The sequence below is a fragment of the Hemitrygon akajei genome, unplaced genomic scaffold (assembly GCF_048418815.1).
Source record: "Hemitrygon akajei unplaced genomic scaffold, sHemAka1.3 Scf000063, whole genome shotgun sequence".
Taxonomy (NCBI): Eukaryota; Metazoa; Chordata; class Chondrichthyes; order Myliobatiformes; family Dasyatidae; genus Hemitrygon; species Hemitrygon akajei.
This window is the reverse complement of record NW_027331949.1, coordinates 4,312,528-4,333,763: the sequence shown is the minus strand read 5'-3', so window position 1 is coordinate 4,333,763 and position 21,236 is coordinate 4,312,528. Positions and strand designations below refer to the sequence as shown.

Below are 21,236 nucleotides of genomic sequence, written 5' to 3'. Positions count from 1 at the left end.
TAAATGGGCTGCTCCGTGTTTATAGACCCGTGAGTTTGGTGTTCAATCTGTATTTGGAAATCTCACTGACACCTGTCTGTCACTCAGTGGAAATCAGGCAGAATCTCAAGTTGCTGGAGATCTGCACTAAAACCTGAAAATGTTTGAAGTCATTCTGACAAAACTCTATTCACCTGAATTATAAAGTTTGTTCCTCTCCCCACAGCTGTTCCTTACCTGCCGAGTGTTTCTGGTAATTCCAGTTTCTTTTTATTACATTCACCCTGGAATGGTTTATATTTCCTGAAATGGACCTGTTTTAACCTGGAAATGGAAATGACTAGTTCTGTGATAGAAGAGCAGGAAAGAAAGCACAACTTTTCTCTGTAAATTATTCTGGTACCAGTTTATGTTCAGTATAGTTGTTGCAAACAAAATTTACAAGAATAATCTCAGGAATGATCAGCTTTATGTATGAGGAGCATTTGATGGTTCTGGACCTGTGCTCAATGGAGTTCAGAGGGACGGTGGGGGTGGTGGGGGGGATGTATGGTTAAGTAAACCTACTGAATGCTGAAAAGCCTGGATACAGTGGACATGGAGAGGATGTTTCCATTAGACGGAGAGTCTATGATCTGACAGCACAGTCTCAGAATAAAGATGCTTCCCTTTAAAACTGAGATGAGGAAAAACTTTTTGGCCAAAAGATGTCTGATCTGCGGAATTTGCTGCCGCAGAGGTTGGTTGAGGCTGCCATTTGGGTAAATTTATGACAGATATTAATATATTGATGATTGCTAAGTAGCTTCCAGGTTATTGGAGGAAGGTAGGAATATGGTGTTGGAATAAAAATCAGCCATGGTTGAGTGGTGGGCAGACCAGATGGATCGAATCACCTAATTCTGTTCCTGTGTCTTATGTCTTACCATGACTGAATGATGGCTCCTTCTTATCCCATATCGTTTTGAGACATGTGAGGGACAACAAATGCTTGTTCACTGTGATCGTTATATCAGCCTTCAATGTTTACATTTCAGTGAGTTTTGTTCTTAGTAACATTAAGCAGAAATGTTTGGTTCTCCTATTTATTGTTAATGTGCTTCATTATCTTTCATCTTAAAGTTAGACCTGCAGTGAGAGATTTATTGGAAGTAAAGCCCCAACTGGAAGCAAACCACGACTGAAGATGAGGGAACAGCAACAAATGAACCAGCCCGATGATTGAGAGTATCAACTGAAGAGGACCCATTTGACTCGGAGATTCCAGATTCAGTCAGGAGAAAGTTTGGTGAGTCTCATTTACTCAAACACTGGTCCTTTAGACATTCCATACCTGTACAAAGGAAGGTGGGGAATAGTTGGGAGTGAGAATGAATGTGCCCAGAAGAACCAGTTATGCCTCTGTCAGATCCAGTTGTAATCATTCCAGGTCTGGTAATGCGCTTCCAGCAGCACAACCCTTTAAAAACACTCTCATTCTGTGGAAGTCGAATCCGGATAAAGTCACTCAGAGACTGTATATGTACAAACTCTTTATTCCAATTACCCGGGGCTTACTCAGTTAGTCGCTCAAACAGGGACAGTCTATGACTGTTCCTGCCCAATCCACTAACTGACTAACAATTCCCCTTCCACCACAGATATATCCGTCCAGATACACCCCACACAAGAAAGGCTGGAGCCAAAGTTACTTACTACATGACAGCCCCTAAAGACAAATTACAAAATAGTCATAATGGCTTACATACACAGAACAGACTGAAGCTATCCTATCTCTACGCATGTGAACAAGGAGATAAGCATCCTGAAACCCTAGCTAGCTTCCCTCAAGAAGAAATATGGCTCAACATGGCTTAGTACATCTGTTGATCATCAGCAGTTTCTTTCAGAAAAACAGGCTGCTATTGTTTAACAAAGTGTTCACCCTTTTTCATACTTTATCATTCCCTCCTTTTGATCATGGATAACATTACGGCATATCTGTGGTTAAAAACAGCATACAACAGTAATTATAACAATGATATGTCCAACTATTAGGCCATAATGCAATACCATGCCCCACATATTACCGAGCAGGCCTTCAAAGACCACCATTTCATCCCCTCGGTGAACCAATGTAAATCCTGCCCTACTCTCTTGATGCTGTCAATCTCCCTGGCAGTGTGCTCGGAGAGGGATGTAATGTTAGTAGACTCATCAGGGATATAGGTTCAAAATTCTGTGTCAATAATAACACAGGTTCCACCTTTCTCAGCTAGGATAAACTCTAAGGCCATACGATTCTGTAGGACTGTTTGCAGGATTGCAATCATTTCAGTGGATATTTCTGTTACTTGGGCCTGTGTTTCTGTCAGGGCCCCTGCAGTATTGTGGCCAGCTCCTCAAGTGCTGTAGCCAAATTGATTATCTCTTGTGAATTCCTGGCTGCTCCATAGGAGAGAAAAGTGATCATCCAAAATCGCTCAGTCTCCGTTATTCCTCTCTTCTGCTGGGCACCTGCAAGTATGGCTAGGATGCATGTTTCCCAGTCTAGGAAGTTCTGTTTGGTGGGGGCCTGAGATACCATCCCTCAAAACACTGACAGCTACAGTCATCTCTGACTGGACCACAGTTCCTCACCTCTCTTCCCCGGGTGTTATTTGAGAAAGCCCAGGCTGAGAGTTCCTCACTCTGGTTGACCGGGATTACTGACATTGGAATCATAGTTTTACCATGCTGCAGATTTTCAGCAGAAACCCAGCAGGCCCCTTGTTCTACCTGTTTGGCATCGGTGTGACAGAAAGACCGTGGGAGCCCCCGGATGCTGGGGTGAGCCCTCTCAAAGACATAAACCCGAACACATATTTTCAACCAACATATTTTCCTTTAGTTCAGGACAGTTCTTCTACTCAGACAGACAGACAGACAGACATACTTTATTGATCCCGAAGGAAATTGGGTAACATGTTAAGCACGTTTGGCACCTAATCGATGTATCAACCGAGATTGCCCCTTCAGGTTCACAGCCATGTCATTAACACCTGATATGGTCCTCTCCACTGAGGTCCAACTTTCCCTCAATCTCAGTTCTTGATCAGGACAAAATTCCCAAGTTCTAAGGTGGGATAGTCACTCCTCTCTGTGGAGTAGTTCCCTTCCTTGTAAGCCTGTCGAACCTGTGAATGTAATGCTTGGAAATGTTGGTCTCTCCCCTGAGGTGATGCATATCCAATTTTGCTGGTAGACTTTGTGGGACCAATGGTACACAAGGTCTTGGTCCTCAGGGTGTCCTCATGGGCCGTCCATGAATGATTTCAGCTAGTGACAACCCTGTTTTCCCCTGAGGGGTAACCCTCATGTGGAATAGGGCTAACAGTACGTCCTTCAACCAAGTGAGTCCAGTCTCCGCTGTTAGTTTGGCCAATTTACCCTTCAGAGTGCCATTGACTTTTTCCACTATGCCAGCGGCCCGTGGGTGGTGTACACAGTGGAATTGTTGCCTGATAGCTAGTTTGTTACATACCTCTTTGTTCACTAGTGGTCACCACAATGTGTGGGCCATTGTCAGAGCTCAGCATCTCCAGCAGGCTTTACCTTGGAATTATTTTCCATAATAATAACTTCATAACAGTCATAGTATTATTATTAGTAGTTGGAATAGCTTCAATCTATCTACTAAACACGTATAATAATTAAGCAGTATCTATAGCAATGTACTTAGGCAATTCAATAAAATCAATTTGTAGACAGGAAAAAGGTCCACCTGTCAAGGGAGTCGTACCCAGTGTGCAGGGTACAGGTTACCAACCATTCCCTCCTTTCCCAGGTGTGTACAATTATGTATATAATCGACCAATATTGGTAAGAACTGTGTAGGAACACAAACCTGTCCCACTGGGGTGATCCAGAAACCTAGGTCGGGGTCTTTTTGACACCGCATTTGGGACCGCAGTTTGCGTTCCTTCTCAGAGGCGTCCCCCTGAAAAGTACGTACCTCCCGTTACTCGAGGTAGCTCTAGAGCAGTGAGTAAGTTGTTTAAAAAGGTGGCATTATTAATGGGGTGGCCAGAGCAAGTCAGGAATCCCCATGTTCCCAGAGAGCCCGGTAGTCATGTACAATTCCAAATGCATAACGGGAGTCTGTGTAAACATCCGCACTTTAGTCTGTTGCTAGGTTACAGGCAGGAGTCAGAGCAAACAGCTCAGCCTTCTGGGCAGAGACACCTGCTTCAAAAGAGGCCTGCTCAATTACTTCACTGTCCATCACTATCACATCGCCAGAATATTGTTTTCCTAATGGATCTACAAAAGAGCTTCCATCCTCACAAAACATTGCGTTGGGCTTGAGGGGGTATTGCGGAATGGATGGGAGAGTCTGTCCTTCTTCCACAGTGATCTGGACGGGGGCAGTTGTTGCGGCCGACCTCATGGCCTGAAATTGCCCAGAGATGGGGTACAACGTCTAGGGTTTGGTCAATATTAAAAGGGTGTCTTACCAGATGTGCCATCTTCACCTCAGAGTCCTTCCAGTATTTGAGTTGGCACGTCACCAAGTCTTGCCAATCTCCCTTGTAGCTGGAGGCTTGTTCCATCAGGGTGTAGGCAGAGAACCCCAGGGTCTTTGGTTTGAACCCGGGGCAAACCCTGACAGTAGTATGGGGAAAAACCAGTCCTGTCTGTCACCAAAAGAAATCTGGTCGTTCGGCCAGTAATGCACTGCCCTCTTTTCCTTTAACCTCTCCAATCACCGTGACTGGAAAATTCTGTCCCTCGAGGGGTGCATAATATTGGCTTTCCTCAGTTGAGCACCACGGAGGGTCATAGCACTGAGTCACATGAGGGTCGGCCGCTGGCAGAAGGGGTTCAAACGCAGTGGAGTACAGATTAAGTGCCCACCACTGGGTGTTCAGAAACTGGGGAAGTTGTTCGCTAGTCCCAGGGTGATATCCTTGTCTGTGCATAGAATCTCGACTTCCAACGGACAGAGCAAGTCTCTCTCTGCTAGATTACACCCCGACTGGTGGTGACTGTAAATGAAACCTCACATTGGGTCCCCTGGAATTCCACTTGCAGTGGCTGGGTATGTGAATACATACGTTCCATGCCTTCGAAACCAGACAGAGTGATTGTAGCATCTGATGGCTGGAATCCCTTTTCTGATACTATTTCCTGATCGACAGTGGTTGTGGTTGCCCCATATCAATCAGAAACGGAACTGTAATTCCAGCAACTTGCAATGTTACATTGGGCTCTTCCTGAGGGGTGGTACTCACGGTAGGAAGCATCCTTGCTTGTTAATTTCTAGACAGGTTGTTGTCCCCACCTGTCCCTTGGTAGGTTTTTTTTCCCATTTCAGATCCCCAGATATAGCCCACTCGCGTCCTTCTTTGCCAGGGAACATATTCACCTTTAATATTAGTTCCCTTCGGAGTTGATCAGGATTCAAAATTTGGGTCCCAATAATATGTCAAAGCTTGTCGCATTCGATTTCGGTCATTGTCAGGCCAATCCATATTATTTGTTTGAATCATGTCGGCTATCTTAGTTGGTAAGTATTGGAGCGGTAAGGCTTTAAACTGGGGGGACGGATTCCCATTACTGAAGGCCTGGTCTCCTGCGAAAGTGCCGTAGCAGGCCACAAATCACTCCCAATAGGCTGGTTCCGATTCCCCAGGCTTAGGTTTGCATTCAAGTACTTTAGTGATGTTTACAGGTTGCTGGAGAGCCCTTTTCAAGGCTTGAATAATCTGGTCTGTCTGTTCATTCTCATTATGGTTTCCTGCCTGTAACTCCTGACAGGTTTGGTATCTCAGTTCTGCCTTCCATTTCTGCCACTCATCAGCTGAGAGAATCATGCAGCAGAGACCGAATAAATCTTGCAGGGTCACACTAAACATTTGTATAGTACTGTGGACACACTGAGCAAACTGTGCTGGTTTTTCTTTTCTACCTGGGACCTGATTCATGATCATTATCATTTCTTGAGGCTTCCAGGGTGCATACACAGGAATCACTGAGGACTGTCCCTCCTCCTGCTGCTGGTGGACTGGGCAGCATTCGGTGGGCAATTGCCTTTAGAACCACAGAACATTACAGCACAGAAACAGGCCTTTTGGCCCTTTTTGGTTGTGCCGAACCATTTTTCTGCCTAGTCCCACTGACCTGCCCCTGGGCCATATCCCTCCAAACTCCTCTCTTCCATATACCTGTCCAAGTTTTTCTTAAATGTCAAAAGTGAGCCCGCATTCACCACTTCATCTGGCAGCTCATTCCACATACCCACCACTTTCTGTTTGAAGAAGCCCGCCCCCACAATGTTCCCTTTAAACTTTTCCCCCTTCACTCTTAACCCATGATCTCTAGTTTTTTTTTTGTCCTTTGGCCTCAGTGGAAAAAGCCTTCTAGCATTCACTCTGTCTATACCCACCATAATTTTATACACCTCTGTCAAATCTCCCCTCACTCTTCTACGCTCCAGGGAATAAAGTCCTAACCTATTCAACCTTTCTCTGTAACTGAGTTTCTCAAGTCCTGGCAACATCCTTGTAAACCTTCTCCGTGCTCTTTCAACCTTATTAATATCCTTCCTGTAATTAGGTGACCAAAACTGCACACAATACTCCAAATTCTGTCTCACCTTGTCTTATACAACCTCACCATTACATTCCAACTCTTATACTCAATACTTTGATTTATAAATGCCAATGTACCAAAAGCTCTCTTTACAACCTTATCTACTTGTGACCCCATTTTTAGGGAATTATGTATCTGTACTCCCAGATCCCTCTGTTCTACTGCACTCCTCAGTGTCCTACCATTTACCTTGTATGTTTTACCTTGGTTTGACTTCCGAAGTGCAATACCTCACACTTGTCCGCATTAAACTCCATCTGCCATTTTTCAGGCCATTCCTCCAACTGGTCCAAATTCCTCTGCAAGCTTTGAAAACCTTCCTCACTGTCCACTACACCTCCAATCTTTGTATCATCAGCAAATTTGCTGATCCAATTTGCCACATTATCATCCAGTTCATTGATATAGATGACAAATAACAATGGACTCAGCACTGATCCCTGTGGCACACCACTAGTCACAGGCCTCCACTCAGAGTAGCAATCCTCCACTACCACTCTCTGGCTTCTTCCATTGAGCCAATGTCTTTGTGGAGCCATTAACTCTGGGGTTCTATTGGATCCTTCCCTCCCTGTCTCGGAATAATCCTCGGTATTCCCTTTCTGAATCTCAGGGTATAGGGACCTCCCCCTTCCCTGCCGCCACTGTTTTACCCGAGTGGTCACTGTATCTGAGTACTGGGAGCATTAGGGTTTGGGAGCACTGGGTGCACTTGGCTCCTGGTAAGGTGGGTGGGGGGTGTTACGGTGGGTGCACACTCCTCATCACGGTCATTGTCCTCAAACAGGGTCGGTATGCTAGACATGGGTTCGGGATCCCTTGTTTCCCTATCAGTTCAAACTTCAGACTGATGTTCCTGCCCTGCTCTCCTATCTAGGCCGGCCTTGGTTTGCTTACGTTGTTTTCCCTGCTCTTGTTTTCTACGTCTATCCACCCATTCATGCTCCGCTTTTAGCGTCTCACAACCTTTGGCATTCCTTCTGCGGTATATACCTCTATCCCTTTGTCACATGTATTATTCCTCCAACTTGCTAATAATGTACCGTTCCACTTTGCATCTGCCTTTTCCTTCCATTCCCTTTCCAACAATTTCCACTTCTTTCCACAGTTCTTTTTCTGTATCAAATTTACTGTTTGTTCTCATGAGGTAATATCCCAGGCTCCCCCCCAGTGGCCACATTTTGTTCCCCATTTTCTTATTCAGCGTTACACTCAACATTCGCAAATCTTTTTTCTTGTCTGGAAAACTCTCACACATATTATGTAGGGCTGCTCTTGTCCCACTCATAACAAACGACTGCAATTGACTCATGTTCACCAAGTAATATACCCGGCACAAAGCCTCCCACTCAATTAACAATCAGATATATTTACCCAGTTGGCACCTCCTGCCCACAATAAATTTACCCGGCTGGCACTTCATGCTCATTTAATAAATTTACCCAGCATGTTTGCCTCCTGTCCACTTAGTGAAATTTACCTGGAACCGCCTCCTGCCTAGTTAGTAAAATTTTGCCTCCCTTATACAAGTCTCCCAACAGATTCTTTCCCAATCCCGTCAAGGTATGCGATCAGCCTTGGGCGAGGGACCGTACCTCGAAAGGAACAAACAGAGAATGACATAAGGTAAAATACCTATTGGGCGCCCGGTCAGTCTCCGCATTCCCCAGAGTGGTCCAGCCACTTACTCAGCCCGTCTGAGTCCAGCCAATATACTCCCTATATTGGGATCCTGTTTGTGATGCTAAATGTTAAAGTTGAATCTGTATAAAACCCGGGAGACCAGCTTCTTATCGTCACCACAGTTTATTGTGCATTCTCCTGCAGGAGTTTGAGACCCAGTTGTCAAAGGGAAGGCACGTAAGCACTGCCACCATCTGACAAGTGGACTGAATTAGTCAGGTTACAGCCATGTATTTATACATAGTAAACCCAGACATTTATACATAGTAAGCCCCAAACATTACTATTGCAAGATGTTATTTGAGCTGGTATGCCCACCAAGTCTGTTGGTGCAAAACTTAATTACGTAGACAAGAGAGTTCGCTGAATGAATGTTTTAATTACAGATGGATGTGCTGTCCTGTCCTTATCAGTTATTCCCTTTGTAAGGCCCTGACTTACTTACAGACAGATGTTCATTCCTGTCCTTATCAGCGAGTCCTCCTCCCTTCACTCAAACTATGGTAGAATGCATAATGTTATCGGGTAACGAGGGTACAATGCATAATGTTATCAGCTCTCAGTGAGTCTCTCTGCAAGCCACAGAAAACTGGTAATGAGCCTGTCTTAGCTAACCGCTGAACACAGAGTTTACTTCTGTTCCAAAATTCGTATTCAGTCCCAAATATTCTTTTAGCCAGAGATTACATAGGTTCAAAATGTTTTTTTTAAATATATCCTTGATTTCTCAGGAGGGTTCACAGGAAATATTTATGTCCATTATAGAAACGGGTGTTACCTGTGTGTATTGTGGCAATGCAAATGTTGCTGGAGAATTTACAAGTGGGAAGAAGTGGAGTGATATATGGAACGCTGACTTTTTAAAGTATAATTTAGCAAACAAACCACTTATGGACAATATGCAAGAAATTTGGTGAGAAAATCCTTCATTACCTATTACAGGCCTGCTATACAGTTTGTGTGAGGGAGCAGATGAACTCGATCGAACCCAGAGGAGATCAAAGTTCTTATTGACAGTGATTTGCTAGCTGTTAAAATGAATACTTCACTATATAAAAATCACTATGCACATGTTGTCACTGTGCATATGTTGTCACATATGCACAGTACGTGATTTATGTGCACACTGATCATTATAAAATAGAGGGGACATTGGTGGGAATGTGGGGAGACCTCCAGTGTCCCTGATGCCCTCACCTGCAAGATGTGCATCCAGCTGCAGCTTGTAACCCGGCAGTTTAAGGAGTTGGAACTTGAAATGGATGAATTCTGGATCAGCTCGGAGTCCTTCATATACATGAGGAGTAGAAATCTTTATGTTACATCTCGGTCTAAATGTGCAATGTGTAAGTTATAGTAATTTCTAATAAATAGTTTGTACATAGGACAGTCAATATAGCAAAAATGCAATTCTATCAGCATGAATTAATCAGTCTGATGGCCTGGTAGAAGATGACATCCCGAAGCCTATTAGTCCTTTTGCTGTGGTACCGTTTCCTGGATGGTAGCAGCAGGAACAGTTTGTGATTGTGATGAATTAGGTCCCCAATATCCTTTGGGCCCCTTTTAAACACCTGTCTCTGTAAATGCCCTGAATCATGGGAAGTTCACATCTACAGATGCGCTGGGCACCACTCTTTGCAGGTTCCTGAGATTGAGGGAAGTACAGTTCACATACCAGGCAGTGATGCTCTGTTGTCTCCCTGTAGAATGCTCTTAGAATTTGGGGCCCATACCAAACGTCTTCAATGATCTGAGGTGAAAAATGGGCTCCCGTGCTCTTTTCGCAACACAGCCGGTATGTACAGACCATGTGAGATCCTTGTTGATGTTTCTGCTGAGGATCTTAAACCTGTTCACCCTCTCAACCCCAGATCCATTGATATCTTGATGTCAATATGGGTTAGCCTGTCTCCAATCCTCCTGTCGTCCACAATCAGCTCCTCTGTTTTTGTGCCAATGAGGGAGAGTTTGTTTTCTTGATACCAGTCAGATGTTGTTCAGACCGCAGACAGAGTCAGCAATCAAATGGCTGAGCATGGTGCGATGAATGTGCTGAGCTGTGTATATCACAATGCAAGAAGCATCGTAGGAAAGCCAGATGAGCTCAGGACAGGGAATTATGGTATTGTAGCCATTACTGGGACTTGCTTACACCCAACAGTCTGAGGGATTTAGAGGAACAAATTTGTAGAGAGATTGCAGACCATGCCAAGAAACAAAGGTTGATTCAGTAAATGATGTTAACTTTCCATATATTGTCTGGGACTCCCATGCTGTAAAAGACTAGATACAGCAGAGTTTGTCAAATGTTTGTCAGAGTTAATCAGTACGTAGAATTCCCAATGTAGAAGTGTGCAATAAGCCGTTAGGAAGTGATCCAGGGCTGGTGACAGAAATTAGTGATCATAATCCATGAAATTCAAAGTAAAGGTGGAAAAAGAGAGGTCTGGACCACGGGTTGAGATTATGAATTGGAGAAAGGTCAATTTTGATGGTATCAGAAGGGATCTGACAAGTGTGGATTGGGACGGGCTGTTTTCTGGCAAAGGTGTACTTGGTAACTGGGAGGCCTTCAGAAGTGAAATTCTGACGGTGTAGAGTTTGTATGTGCCTGACAAAATAAAAGTTGAAAGGCAACTGGTGCAGGGAACCTGGGTTTTCAAGAGATATTGAGGCCCTGGATATTTTGTTCCTCTAAATGCCTCAGACTGTTGGGTGCTACCAAGACTCATTAATGACTACGAATCATAATTCCATGCCCTGAGCTCATCTGGCTTTTTTTTGTCATCTTCTGTTGGTTTCTAAAAGCTTCCATATAGTTTGTGCTCTATATTTTGCCCTCTCTTTGGCTTTTATGTTGGCTTTGGCTTCTCAGTTTAGCTACAGTTTTGTCCTCCTGCCTGTCCAATGCTTCCACTTCCAGGAATCCATGCAGCTCAGTGGGAACAGGGAATGGAGACAGTCAAATTGAGCCAGGTCACAGATTGGAGACGGCAGAAATGCCCCATTCTTATAGAGACAGGAAGAGCATCAGAGAACTTGATGGTCATTCCTGATACCAGATCTGTGCCCAGTTAGAACCTCACTGTAACAGTGTGATGCCAGATTACACCTTGACAATTCGAGTGATCTCGTCTGAAATTCTGACCCACACCCATTGATGGATTTTGTAAATCTTCATTGTAACAGTTTAATGCCAGATGACACCTTGATAACCCAAGTGTTCTCACTGAAATGATGTCCTACACCCATTGATGGATTTGTAAATTTTTTTACAGGTTAAAAATGACAAGAAACTTGTTTACGGGATTCTCGAACACAACACACCAGTTTTGTTGTCTCTGTCCAGATATTTAAGAAGTGGAGCAAGGGATTCACTCGATCATCCTTCCTGCTCAGACTGTGGGGAGGGATTCACTCAATCATCTGACCGACTGGCATGCCCAACATCTTACACAGGGGAGAACCCATTCATCAGCTCAGACAGTGGGAATGGATTCACTTGCTCATCTCAACTGAAGGTACATCAGCAAGTTCACACTGGGACAAGGCCATTCACCTGTTCTGTGTGTGAAAAGGGATTCAGACAGTCTTCCCGCCTGTGGACACACCAGTTAATTCACATTGGGAAGAGGCTGACCACCTGCTGAATTTGTGGGGAAGGATTCAGTGGGTCATCTGACCTAATGGCTCACCAGCAAATTCACACCAGGGAGCGGCCGTTCACCTGCTCAAACTGTGGGAAGGGATTCACTAAAGCATCTAAACTGAAGGTACATCAGCGAGTTCACACTGGAGAGAGGCCATTCACCTGCTCGGACTGTGGGAAGGGATTCACTTGCTCATCTCAACTGAAGGTACATCAGAGAGTTCACACTGGAGAGAGGGCGTTCACCTGCTCAGACTGTGGGAAGAAATTCAGTTGCTCATCTCAACTGAAGGTACATCAACGAGTTCATACCGGGGAGAGGCCGTTCACCTGCTCAGACTGCGGGAAGGGATTCACTCTGTCATCTAAGCTGAAGGTACATCAGAGAGTTCACACTGGAGAGAGGCCATTCAGCTGTTCAGACTGTGGGATTGGATTCACTTGTTCATCTAATCTGAAGGTACACCAGTCAGTTCACACTGGAGAGAGGCCGTTTACCTGCTCAGACTGTGGGAAGGGATTCATTCAGTCATCTAAACTGAAGATACATCAGAGAGTTCACTCTGGAGAGAGGCCATTCACCTGCTCAGACTGTGGGAAGGGATTCGCTCGGTCATCTCAAGTGAAGGTTCATCAGAGAGTTCACACTGGAGAAAGGCCATTCACTTGCTCAGACTGTGGGAAGGGATTCACTCGGTTGTCCTCCCTAATTGCTCACCAGCGAGTTCACAACAGGGAGTGGCTGTACACCTGCTCAGACTGTGGGAAGGGATTCACCTCATCATCTCAACTGAAGGTACATCAGCGAGTTCACTCTGGGGAGAGGCCATTCACCTGCTCAGAGTGTGGGAAAGGATTCACTCGGTCATCCAACCTACAAGCACACCAGTCAGTTCACACGGGGGCGAGGCCATTCACCTGCTCAGCGTGTGGGAAGGGATTCACTCGGTCATATAAACTGAAGGAACATCAGCGAGTTCACACTGGGGAGAAGCCGTTCACCTGTTCAGAGTGTGGGAAAGGATTCACTCAGTCATCCCACCTGCAAGCGCACCGGTCAGTTCACACTGGGGAGAGACCGTACACCTGCTTAGACTGTGGGAAGGGATTCGCTTCATCATCTCAACTGCAGAGACACCAGCGAGTTCACATTGGGTAGAGGCCTTTCTCCCGCTGTGAATGTGGGAAGGGATTCACTCAGTCATCTAACCATATGTAACTCTCACTTCGCCTAGCAGCTTAATATAGGGGGTGTTCCCCCCACCCCCCCTCCCCCACCCCCCCCCCCCCCCCCAGCCTGGCCAAACTTAAGAAATCTCGTTTGGGTGGATGCTGCGCGATGTGTCCCCTGTTACGGATCAGTTCCCCGAAATAACAAATAGTACACAATATGTCATTAAAGGACTGAGCTCCATAATTCTTACTTTCACTTTAGGGTTAGTAAAGAAACAATAAGGGCCCATTTTCTCCATTTGTGTCTTCTCATCTGTCCCGGCAAGCGACCGTGAAAATCTCTCTTCCAGACTCAAAGAAAGAATATTTCTGTCATTGGATAGCACTGCACTCCAAAACCCTGTTATCTCTGCTACAGAGAAACCATTACCTCAGCAGTGAAACATTACAGAGAGGCCATTACATTAGCGGTGAAACATTGCCGCATGTTACACTTGTGAGAAACTGGCGGGTTCACACTGGGGAGAAAGTTTCAATAAGGTGCATGCTGGATATTTGTCCATCACCGTTGTTGAATGCAATTTTGAGAGTGACTGTCAGTGCTGAACTCTGCAATTATTGCTGCTGCTCACCATACCCAGTTCTGCACCCTGGTCACTGGCATGGAAGGAGTTCCTTCTGCTGCATATTCACCTTTACTGCGACTGGATCAGTGACAAATAAATCAGCTCTATTTTAAACTGTCTCCGGTATTTACTGAATTTATAACACACCTAGTGTACAGTAGAGAGTTAACTCATGCCAGCTGATCCTGCCAGTGATACTGTTTGCAACAGTCCTTTTAAATCCTCCCCTGTTGTTCATCTGTCACTCTCCCTGTGGGAGTGGTTCCTGTCACCACTCTGTGGGTGAAGAGGTTTCCCTTGAATTTTCTGCAGACTGAAGAAGTCGAGCTGACTGCAGTTCTGTCTGAGATGTTCTTCGCCCCTCAAATCTCTGGGCTGAGGAAGAATGGCATTGGTTGTTAACCTCCCTATTCAGGGCTCATTTCCACATTATGGGTCATTTTCCCTGCTTCTAAAGGGTTGTTAGAAAACACCACTGTCCTCTAAACACTGAAAGCAGAATGGGAAACCATTAGTTGGATGTTCAACGGAGCAGGGTCAGAAACCAGAGGCGGGTCCACACAGGGCTGTATTTGAGGCTCTGGACGATGGTCGGGGTAAGAACGTATGATGAGGAGAAGGGAATCAGCAACAGGGTGTGGCAATGAATGACAGATTAGCAACATTTGGAAGATGACAGAGAAAATAATTCAGTTATCTGACTGATGACACAAACAATTCCTGTTGTGAGGCGCTGCACTGGCCGAGGAACGTGTGTGTGTTGGGAATGGTTTTGTCTATTGAGGGAGTTGTTCCTGCTTGTTTATCCTGTAATATTATATCCAGATGGTTATTATAGATTGTCCTATCTGATATAATGTATTGATTATCATATAATTTGTAAGATTTTGACTCTAAAGGTGGATCAGGCTTGAACTTACGGTGCCTCGATGAAGTGATGAGGGCATTCATGCGTTTGTATTTTAAAGCAAGGTTTTGGTGAATCATATTTGCCACTGATTGTACCTTTGTAATTAATCAGATTGAATTAAACTACTGTAGGGTCCTGAAATGTGTTGGATTGTGTCTGATTTCTTTTGGCATTTTCTACACAGACAGACAGACAGACATACTTTATTGATCCCGAGGGAAATCGGGTTTCGTTACAGTCACATCAACCGAGTGTAAAAATTACTTACTGCCTTATTGTTTGTATTTCATGTACTTTCGATTTTTCTTTCCTTTTGTTAACCACATTGATGTGTATTTCTGCAAGGGACCCCTTGTCAAGTGATTTTTGACAGGTCATGACCATTGCATCTGTTATCTCTTCAGCAGCCTCTCTCAGGTGTTACGAATCCCTCGGTTTCGTTTGCTGTGGACTGTCACTTTAAGAAAGTTCCTGAGTGAGGCGGGACTAACAGTGACGTCAGCCGGCAGCTTTCTCAGCTCAGAGAGAGAGCGAGATAGAGATTTAGAGAGAGCGATATATATGGATAGATAGATATGAGACACACACACTCACTCGGAACGAGGGAGACAGAACAGCTACTCTCGTAGTCTGAGTAAGACTTTTATTTAGAACTGCCAGGGCAAGGTTTGCTCCAGAATGTGTGTCTGTCACTTCGTATAATCCAAAGGAGTAGATTTAGGAATGTAATGTGGGACCACTTGAAGTTAACCCTTACCTGGATATGTTATGTGGTAGTCACTTGAAGACGACATTCGTCTGATATATCTAAGTGGATTTTGGATCGATTCAACGAACAAAATCTTCGACGACAGTTTGCGTTTACCTGTGGAATTCGACGTAATTGCCTTCGCTCTACAATTACCCTGGACTACAAATATCTCTCTCTCTGATCATTTATTCCTCCGATTACTGAACTTTCCTACGTTACCATTTCCAGACTCTAAGCCTTGATCCCCCAGGCTCGATAGTTTAGGAGTTATATTTACCCATATTTATACGCATAACACTGTTAACGTTTGTTTAATTTGTTTAACTTAAAATATTATAAGTAGTTACTAATAAAGATAATGATTTTAACATCAAAACCAGACTCCGGTGTAAACTGTATTGCTGCTGGTTTGTTTCTAAAACGTTACACAGGACTCTATGATGTACTTCTTCTGGTCCAGGTGTCTTATACACTTTAAGAACCTGAGTTTGCCTCGCACGTTTTCCTTTGTAATAACAATGACATTCACTCCTGCTCCCTGACACTCACGGATCTCTGGCACACTGCTGTGTCTTCCACAGAGAAGACAGATGCAAAATACCTATCAAGTTCATCTACCAGCTCTTCCGCATTTCCACCTCATGAGCATCATTTTCCAGATGTCCAAAATAAACTATCACCTCCCTTTCGCATTTTTATAATGGTGTATATTATTGTCTAGTTTGCTCTGATATTTCACCTTTCCCCTTCATATAGCTTTTTGCAGTTGCCTGTTATTGGATTTTCAAAGCTACCCAATTATCTAACTTCCTACTCACTTCTGCTACCTGAAAAGCACTTTCCTTGGCTTTTATACAGTCCATAACTTCCTTTGTCAGCCACGGTAGCCTAGCCCCGCCGTTTGTGAACTACTACTGCGAGACATTATGACCTATTCTGTACATTATGAACTATTCCCAGAAACGTCAGCCACTTCTGCTTTGACGTCATCCCCACCAGTATCCTTCTCAAATCCATCTGGGGAATCACCTCTCTCATGCCTCTGTAATTCCCTTTATTCCATTGTGATACTATGTATGTGACCTATGTTTCTCCCTCACAAACTGCAGTAGGAATTCAATCATTATGATCACTGCCTTCTGATGGTTCCTTTACATTAACCTCCCTAATAAGATCTGAGTTATTGCACGACACCCAATATAAGATGGCAGTTCCCCGAGTAGGCTCAACCATCAGCTGCTCTAAAAATCCATTTTCTTAAGCATTCAATACATTCCCTCTCTTGTGATCTTACACCAATCTGACTTTCCCAATTCTCCTGCAGATGGAAGCCACCCACTGTTTTTACAAAGGAGAGAACGTGTTTTGGAAGCTGAAAAGCCTGAAAGTGAACACACCAGGGTGCGGAAAGAGGCAGCTGAAGAGATTGTGAAGGCATTATAGTCATAGAATACTACAGCACAGAAAAATCTTGTCCATCCTAAAGCATTAATCTGCCGAGTTCCAACAACTTCCACCTGGACCATAGCCCTCCATATACTTCTCATCCATGAACATAAGCAAACTTCTCTTAAAGGTTGAAATCGTCCCTGCCACTTGCTCTGGCAGCTCGCTGCACACTCTCCCCGACCCTGAATGAAGAAGCTCCCCCTAAGTTTTCTCTTAAAGTAATGAGTAATGATCTATCACGAATCACTAGATTTTGGAACGGTTCTGGCAAACTGGAAAGTTGCAAATATCACTCCACTCTTTAAGAAGTGAGGGAGGGCAGAAGAAAGAAAATTGTAGGACAGTTAGTCTGACCTCAGTGGTCAGGAAGACGTTAGAGTGTATTAAGGGTGAGTGTTTTGGGGTACTGTAATTGGGGATGCATGAAGAAATAGGCCAAAGTCAGCAGGATTCCTTTAGAGAAAATAGTGTCTGACAAATCACTTGGAATACTTTGAGGAAATAACAGGCAAGATAGATAAAGCAGAAGCAACGGATGTTTTTGGCTTGGATTTTCAGATGATCTTTAACAAGGTTTATTGAGAATGTAAGCAGGCATGGGATCCAAGAGGACATTGCTTTCTGGATCCAGAAGTGGTTTCCCCACAGAAGGCAAAGAGTGGTTGCAGTTGGGTCATATTCTGCATGGAGGTCGGTCACCAGTGGAGCACCTCAGGGATCTGCTCTCGGACCCCAACTCTTCGTGATGTTTATAAATAACATGGATGAGGAAGTGGAGGGATAGGTTAGTAAATTTGCTGGTAACACAAAAGTTGGGGATGTTCTGGATAGTGTGGATGGCTGTCAAAGGTTACAGCGGGATATTGATAGGCTGCAAAACTGGGCTGAGAAGTGGCAAATGGAGTTCAGCCCAGAAAAGTGTGAGGTGGTTCATTTTGGTAGGTCAAATATGATGGCAGAATATAGCAATAATGGTAGGACTCATGGCAATGTGGAGGATCAGAGGAATCTTGGGGGTCCGAGTCCATTGGACACTCAAAGCTGCTATGCAGGTTGACTCTGTGATTAAGAAGGCATACGGTGCATTGGCCTTCCGTGGGATTTAGTTTCAGCGCCGATTGGAAATGTTGCAGGTATACAGTGCCCTGGTCAGACCCCACTTGGAGTAATTTGCTAAATTCTGGTTGCCTCACTACAGGAAGGATGTGGACATGATAGAAAGGGTGCAGAGTAGATTTACCCAGCACTGGTCATGACCTGCCAAGAATCACTTGCTTCTGGCATGGTCCCGGAGAACAGGAAGATTGCAAATGACAATCGACTATTTGAGAAGGGAGGAAGGCAAAGGAAAGCAAATCATAGTCCAGTTAGCCTCACCTCATGCTGGGGAAGTGTTTGAGTCTATTATTAGAGATGAGGTTTTGGGGTACTCGGAGACTAATGATAAAATAAGTCAAAGCCAGCATAGCTTCTGTACAGGGAAATCTTGCCTGACAAATCTGTTAGAGTTCTTCGAGGAAGTCATAAGCATGATGGACAACCGAGAGGCAGTGGATATCATTTACTTGGGTTTTCAGAAGGCATCTGATAAGGTGTCACACATGAGACTGTTTAACAGGCTAAAAATCAGTAGATATACTGGCATGGATAGGAAGAATGGCTGACAGCAAGAGGGAGCGAGTGGGAATTAAAGGAGCCTTTTCTGATAGGCTAGCAGTGACTAGTGGTCTTCATGGGGCAGTAATCGGTCCGCTGCTTTTCACATTATTTGTCAATGATTTGGATAATGGAATTGCTGGCTTTGTGGCAAGGTTTGCGGGTGATTCAAAGATAGGTGGAGGCGTTATTACTGCTGGGGAAGCAATGCGACTGCAGCAGGACAGACAAATTTGAAGAATGGGCAAAAACTGAGAGAGGGGGAGCAGTGAAGGAAGAAACTTCTTGGGATATAATGACAGACAGACAGGCATACTTTATTGATCCCAAGGGAAATTGGGTTTCGTTACAGTCACACCAACAAGAATAGTGTAGAGATATATCAATATAAAACCATAAATAATTAAATAATAGTAAGTAAATTATGCAAAGTGGAAATTAGTCCAGGACCAGCCCATTGGCTCAGGGTGTCTGACCCTCCGAGGGAGGAGTTGTAAAGTTTGATGGCCACAGGCAGGAATGACTTCCTATGACGCTCAGTGTTACATCTCGGTGGAATGAGTCTCTGGCTGAATGTACTCCTGTGCCTAACCGGTACATTATGGAGTGGATGGGAGTCATTGTCCAAGATGGCATGCAACTTGGACAGCATCCTCCTTTCAGATACCACCGTCAGAGTGTCCAGTTCCACCTCCACAACATCACTGGCCTTACGAATGAGTTTGTTGATTTTGTTGGTGTCTGCTACCCTCAGCCTGCTGCCCCAGCACACAACAGCAAACATGATAGCACTGGCCACTACAGACTCGTAGAACATCCTCAGCATCGTCCAGCAGATGTTAAAGGACCTCAGTCTCCTCATGATATAGAGACGGCTCTGACCCTTCTTGTAGACAGCCTCAGTGTTCTTTGATCAGTCCAGTTTATTTTCAATTCATATCCCCAGGTCCACACTGACCCCTTGGATGGAAACGGGTCACCGGTGCCTTAGCCCTCCTCAGGTCCACCGCCAGCTCCTTAGTCTTTTTCACATTAAGCTGCAGATGATTCTGCTCACACCATGTGACAAAGTTTCCCACTGTAGCCCTGTACTCAGCCTCATCTCCCTTGCTGATGCATCCAACTATGGCAGAGTCATCAGAAAACTTCTGAAAATTTCCTTAACGATTCTCGAAAGATCATTGCTAATGTCTTCATATCTCTTCAGCCATCTCCGGTTGGTGTACCACCTGATCCAGGTGACCTATTTACCTTCAGACTATCTGTTTCCCAAGAACCTTCTCCCGGGTAACATAACTTTAAACATTCTGACCACTAACAATTGGGACTTCCATATTCCTGCAAGTGTCTTCGACAGATAAGAGTGATGCACAATACTTATTCAGTTCATCAGCCATCACCTTCCGCACCCACCCCATTACTACCTCTCCAGCATCATTTTTCCCAGGTCTGATATCCACTTCAGCCTCTCGTTTACACTATATGTACCTGAAGAAAAAATTGGTATCCTCTTTAATATTGCTGGCTAGCTCATCTATGTATTCCATCTTTTCCTTCTTAATTATTTTAGTTGCATTCTGTTTGTTCTTAAAAGCTTCCCAATCATCTAGCTTCCTAGTAATTTTTGCTCTAAGCCATCTCTTTGGTTTTTATGTTGTCTTTGGTTTCTCTTATCAGCCACGGTTTTGTCACCTTACCTTTAGAATACTACTTCCTCTTTGTAATGTGTATATCCTGTGCCTTCCGAATTGCTTCCAGAAATTCCAGCCAATGCTGCTCTGTTTTCAACCTTGCCTGTGTTCTTTTCAAATCAATTTTGACCAATTTTTCTCTCATGCCTCTCTAATTCTCTGTATTCCACATCTGACTTTAGCTTCTCCTTCTCTAATGTCGGGGTGAATTTGATCACATTAAGATCACTTGCCCCTAAGGGTTCTTTGAACCTGAGTGACCTAATTAATTCCAGTTCATTACAACACCCAATCCAGAATAGCTGATCCCCAAGTGGCCTCAACCACGAGCTGCTCCAAAAAGCATCTCGTAGGCATTCTAGGAGCTCTTCCTCCTGAGACCTACCCCATCCTAATTTTCCAAATCACCTACATGACAATCCCCCATAAATATTGCCCTTTTGACAGGCATTTTCTATCTCCCATTCTGATTTGTGGACCACATACTTACTACTGTTTGGAGGTCTCTATACAATTCCCATCAGGGATTTTTTTTTTACATTTGCTGTTTCTTAATTCTACCCACAGATTCTACAACTCCCAACACTATGCCATCTCTTTCTAATGATTTTATTGAATATTTTAACAACAGGGCCATGCAACCCCATGGCCAGCTTGTTCCTGGCTTGTCCTTTCAAGAAACATGTAAGTATCTGGGAAACAGGAGGACCTGAAGATGCTAGAAATCTAGAGTAATACACACAAAGTGCTGGAGGGGCTCAGCATGTCAGGCAGCATCTAAGGATGGGAATCAAATTTTTGGGCCAAGACCCTTTATCGGGACTCTTGATACCCACGTATCTGGAATATCAAGAAGCAAAGAAAATAGGAAGTAGTGCAAAATAGGGAAAACCTTTGAAAAATTTAGTTCAAGGCTTTAAAAAAACCTGTCAGAGCTCAATAGTTAACAAACACAACAAAGGCAATAAACACTTCCATCAACACTGACATTGAATTATTTTTTATAAAGATATCTTGGTCCCATTTCAATCAGTAGAATTTACAAAGATAAATA

The 21,236-nt window shown here is 44.2% G+C and overlaps 1 protein-coding gene across 1 annotated transcript in view; it reads left to right on the top strand.

Moving 5' to 3' along the window:
• Positions 1–21,236, top strand: part of LOC140721882 (uncharacterized) — a 101,177-nt gene that overhangs the window by 45,805 nt on the left and 34,136 nt on the right. Inside the window, 2 exon segments of the mRNA XM_073036707.1 lie at positions 11,935–13,083; positions 16,711–16,814. Coding sequence (XP_072892808.1) covers positions 11,935–13,083; positions 16,711–16,814 — 1,253 coding nt within the window.